The sequence below is a fragment of the Seriola dumerili genome, unplaced genomic scaffold (genome assembly GCF_002260705.1).
Source record: "Seriola dumerili isolate Sdu_G_001 unplaced genomic scaffold, Sdu_1.0 BDQW01000052.1, whole genome shotgun sequence".
NCBI lineage: Eukaryota > Metazoa > Chordata > Actinopteri > Carangiformes > Carangidae > Seriola > Seriola dumerili.
In genome coordinates, this window is record NW_019174307.1 from 23,155,913 (window position 1) to 23,161,415 (window position 5,503).

Here is a 5,503-nt window from a genome sequence, read left to right on the forward strand (position 1 = left end):
CCACTCTCTCAACAGGCAGCTAATGTTGTTAAAAAATATAATATTTATACTGTATGTGTTCATGTCTGTGTCATATTCAGATTCAGCGTAGACATTGAAACTGTAGTGAAAGTGGTCAATTTTCTGTAATGTTTTTGGTATGATGTTACTATGACTACGTCTTTTCCCTATATATTTTTGCTGGGAACTGTGCGCATCATGCATAAAAATTTGTTGAGACAACAAATCTCTAGATCATGCAACTCAGCCGCGTGGTATGTGGTCGGCGACAGCCAAAACATTGTTTTTGGGTTGTCCATCTGTCTGCATGTATATGTCTGTCCCATTCCTGTGGACACGATATCTCAGAAACTCCTTGATGGAACTTCTTGAAAATTGGCACAAACATTCATTCAGACTGGAAGATGAAATTATTATACTTTGAGGGTCAAAGGTCACAGTTCACGGGCGTGGTGAACTTACAAAACATAGTTTTGACCTTGTAGACGCGATATCAAAGTAACGCCTTGATGGAACTTCTTGAAATTTGGCACAAACATTCACTTGGACTTAATGATGAACTGATTAGATTCTGGTGGTCAAAGTTCAAAGGTCAAGGTCATGTGACCTCACAAAACATGGTTTTGCACTATATTTTGGGGTTGGTCAAGAATATTTACTATAAATTAATTTGTACTATATTTGCAATGTTTGTGTTGATTTCTGGCAACAGGTGAATTATTTCTTTTTCACATGAATGAATAAAATTTTACCACAATTGGAGTGGAACAGGTCAATTTATATGGAACTCTTTGGGGTCTAGTTTATTCCAATGATGAAAAACGTTCACCTTTTCATGGACACTTCACAGAGGTCCGTTGTGATTTTCGGTTGTATTGAAATCTTGAAGAACAAGATTTTGGACAGAAATCTTTACTGAACAGACAATATGCCTATTGTGTTTCAGTGTGTATGGATACACCCAAATTACACAGTATTCCCTGCATCAGTTTAATTATGGACCCAGAGGTCAAGTGGCTTAAAGCAGCACAACACTAAATCAGACAACAAACACTGATCTTTATACCCATTAAAATCCCAAATTCTATTGCTTTTAACAAGCCAAGTTTTATTTGTCAGTGTGATTACAGACAGTATGTGCTGCTGGCCAGTGAAGGAAACAGAAGAGACATGTAGAGGAATAAAATCTTTACTTGGTTTTGAGTCTTCATCAGTCACACTCGTTTTATGATGGGGGAGAGTTGGATTAAACATGTACAACCTGGAGAATATTAATATTGTTTTTGAGCAGGCTGATCTCTTGGAATGTAATTTTTCTTTTCACCTGGATCTATTGTGTTTAAAGAGAATGTGATGGCAAACTAATCATGTGTGCAGATAATTTTAACATACTCCAGAAGAGCTTCACTACTAAACATTAGAGACTTAGTTGTGTATGTTGAGTTTTTATGCAGGAACTATTTTGCGCATCTTAAAAAACCTAAAAACCACTCCTCTGATCTGGGGCAGATTCAGGCCGTAAACCAGAGGGTTATTAATGGGGGGAATGATCAAAAACTCTAGAGATAAAACAACAATGACAAATGGATTAACTTGATGAGCTTCTAAACGACTCAGTGAAAGTTCACAGAAGAGAGAGAAAGAAAAAGTCATAAATGTCAGGATGTGAGGCAGGCAGGTCTGTAACGCCTTTCCTCTGAATTCAGACGAGCTTCTGCTGCAGACGAGCAGAATGCGCAGGTAGCTGTACAGGACAAAGAGCAGGGGGAGGAAGATGGTTGTTACAGTAACTATGCGACCTAGTATGTTGTTTGCGGTCATGTCCACACAGGACAGTCGAACCACAGACCAGTTAGAGCACAAAATCCTGTGCAGTTTATTCCCACACAAAGGCAGTCGGACAGTGAGATAGAGACAGAGGCCACATGCAAATGCAGGGGAGAGCACAGCAAAACTCAAAAGATGTCTCACCATCCTGAACGTCATTTTACTGTGATAGTGCAAAGGCTGGCAAATAGCAACAAATCTATCGTAGGCCATGATGCCGAGAATAGTCAATTCATATGATGCATATGTGTAAATAACATACATCTGGATGAAACAGAATGGACGTGAGATCAAATGAGTGTCGGACAGTATGTCCATCAGAAACCTGGGGAAGAAGCCGGCTGAGCCGTACAGAGAGTTTAAAGACAGACAGCAGATGAATATATACATGGGCTGATGCAGAGACTTCTCCAGGAAGACTGTCAGAATAATGACAGCATTAGCAGAGATTATAGTCATGTAGGCCAACAGACAAAGACTGAAGAACAGATATTTGAGGGGCCCGTAATCTGAAAACAGAGTCAACTGAAAGTAGAGAGGATTCAGGCTGTTGTTGCTCCTCATGTCTGAGAAACAGGAAAGCTGGAAGAAGTGAAGTAAGAGTGATGAAGGGAGAGAAAAAGACAGATTAAAGTATAACCAATGGGATTAAAATGCTCTAAACAAGATTTCTTTTTTTGACACATACTTTAGTAAGACTGAAAACATACAATAAAACAGTATGCATGTCATTCACATAAACCTGCACACGTCTGTCACCTGACAATATTCAGTTTAACTTAGAGATTTCTGGCAACTGAACAAGATATGTTGGCATGTATCAGCCAATCAAATATACAACTGCTGCAGTGCAAAAATCAAATGCATAAAAACATTACAAAATCTGCATTAGTTTGAATACAGTAAGATTTTACAGTCATGCAGCATCTTCTCCCAGTCTAATTCACACTGAGGATGTGTTCAACTTTTATCCTGTTCTGGTGTCACTCTGAGAGAAGCCATGTGTACAGTCAGGGTCCAAAGGGAGGTAAGTGAGTCCTGCTACTCACAAACTGTGTGTTGTACACACAGCGGCACAGACACAGACAAAGACCCCTCACCCATGCATGACGGCTGAACTGCGTTCATGGCATGCCAGCATGTGTGTCCACACCATCAGAGTTGCTGTTGTGCCTTGGATCAGGCCAGGAATTATATCATTTCAGGGGCAAGGCTATTTGGCCTTCAATGACACAAAATCTTTCAGGGTAATTTGATCCCTAAATAAATAACTTGACTTTCTGATAAGAAAAAACAAGAAAATGACACAAATGACATGAAAGTAATAAATTATTCACCTTTTAATATCATAAAAGACATATTTTAAGATGCAGTCTGTTATCATGTATCAATTTACCAGAATCTATAAATAGCCTATGTGAATATATTTAATTTCAGAGAGACTTATCACTTTCAGTGGATGGACGTAAGAACAGTCTTCAAGTGTCAAATGTCACATAAATCATTTTGCATAGTAAACTTAATTAAAGTTAAATATTGTATCTATAGTTTCTGTCAATTTCATGGGCGTGACCGTGTCCCGTTGACAAGGACTGAAGCGCGTCAAGGTGTCCTTGACTCAGCTTCTACTGTTCTGAGATCAGTTATGATATTGCAGCACTATATGCAGACGTGTGGAAACTAAACTTGGCATTAAGCGTTAGGAGGCAGCGGCAGCAAGTAATCGAGCTGATTATACTCTTGATTTATCCTCTCTGTGAGATCTTCAGTAAGTTTGAGAAGTTCCAGACAGAATATTGTGACAGGAGAAGAGCAGCTCCTTTCAGGAATAGATCAGTACGTCGGTTGTGTGCATGACGTGCGAGAGAGAGAGAGAGAGAAAGAGAGAGAGAGAGAGAGAGAGAGAGAGAGAGAGAGAGAGAGAGAGAGAGCCCTTCATGAGATCATTTAACAGTTAACAGGTGATGTTTTATTATGAACATACAATTGAATTCTCCATTAAACAAAAGTCACTAAATGTTTGTGTAGCTGTCAGTTATATAGTCCTGTGAAAGAAGTTTTGATTTTTGGTCAAAATCAAAATGGGCAGGTAATTTTCCCCGGCCCATACCAGGGAAAAAATAATAAGCAAACTATCTGTTTGTTTATGTTGTTTGACATTGGCCTTGGTGGAGGTCTGGGCTCTCTGAGTACCCTTCTAGTTTCCAATTGTTTCAGGTACTGTAATATGAAAACTCACACTTCTTTATTTGTTTTGTTTTTGCTGATATCTGGAAAAAGGTGAATTCTTTTCTTTTTGACTTGATGAACGTTTTTGTGAATCACATTTTCCCACAGTTGGAGTGGAACAGGTCACCTTATATGGAAATGTTTGGGGTCTTGATTATTCCAATGATGACAAACGTTCACCTCTTCATGGACACTTCACAGAGGTCTGTTGTGATCTTAAGTTGTATTGCAATCTTAAAGCACATGATTTTGCACAGAAATCTTCACTAGACAAACAGCTGCTTAATAATGATGACAAGATGCCTAGTATGATTCAGTATATATGGGTACCTATTATCATTGACACCCAAATCTCTCAGTACTTCCTGAATCACAACGCTGATCTTTATACCCATTAAAATGGATACACCCAAATTACACAGTATTCCCTGCATCAGTTTAATTATGGACCCAGAGGTCAAGTGGCTTAAAGCAGCACAACACTAAATCAGACAACAAACACTGATCTTTATACCCATTAAAATCCCAAATTCTATTGCTTTTAACAAGCCAAGTTTTATTTGTCAGTGTGATTACAGACAGTATGTGCTGCTGGCCAGTGAAGGAAACAGAAGAGACATGCAGAGGAATAAAATCTTTACTTGGTTTTGAGTCTTCATCAGTCACACTCGTTTTATGATGGGGGAGAGTTGGATTAAACATGTACAACCTGGAGAATATTAATATTGTTTTTGAGCAGGCTGATCTCTTGGAATGTAATTTTTCTTTTCACCTGGATCTATTGTGTTTAAAGAGAATGTGATGGCAAACTAATCATGTGTGCAGATAATTTTAACATACTCCAGAAGAGCTTCACTACTAAACATTAGAGACTTAGTTGTGTATGTTGAGTTTTTATGCAGGAACTATTTTGCGCATCTTAAAAAACCTAAAAACCCCTCCTCTGATCTGGGGCAGATTCAGGCCGTAAACCAGAGGGTTATTAATGGGGGGAATGATCAAAAACTCTAGAGATAAAACAACAATGACAAATGGATTAACTTGATGAGCTTCTAAACGACTCAGTGAAAGTTCACAGAAGAGAGAGAAAGAAAAAGTCACAAATGTCAGGATGTGAGGCAGGCAGGTCTGTAACGCCTACTGTTCTGAGATCAGTTATGATATTGCAGCACTATATGCAGACGTGTGGAAACTAAACTTGGCATTAAGCGTTAGGAGGCAGCGGCAGCAAGTAATCGAGCTGATTATACTCTTACTTTATCCTCTCTGTGAGATCTTCAGTAAGTTTGAGAAGTTCCAGACAGAATATTGTGACAGGAGAAGAGCAGCTCCTTTCAGGAATAGATCAGTACGTCGGTTGTGTGCATGACGTGCGAGAGAGAGAGAGAGAGAGAGAGAGAGAGAGAAAGAGAGAGAGAGAGAGAGAGAGAGAGAGAGAGAGAGAGAG

The 5,503-nt window shown here is 39.0% G+C and overlaps 1 protein-coding gene across 1 annotated transcript; it reads right to left on the reverse strand.

The window, feature by feature from the left end:
* Window positions 1-1,446: 1,446 nt before the first annotated feature.
* On the reverse strand, window positions 1,447-2,391 carry LOC111218069 (olfactory receptor 51I2-like). Its single transcript, XM_022740162.1, has one exon. It carries the CDS (start codon window positions 2,389-2,391, stop codon window positions 1,447-1,449), a length of 945 nt encoding a protein of 314 aa, XP_022595883.1.
* Between the last annotated feature and the right edge of the window lie 3,112 nt (window positions 2,392-5,503).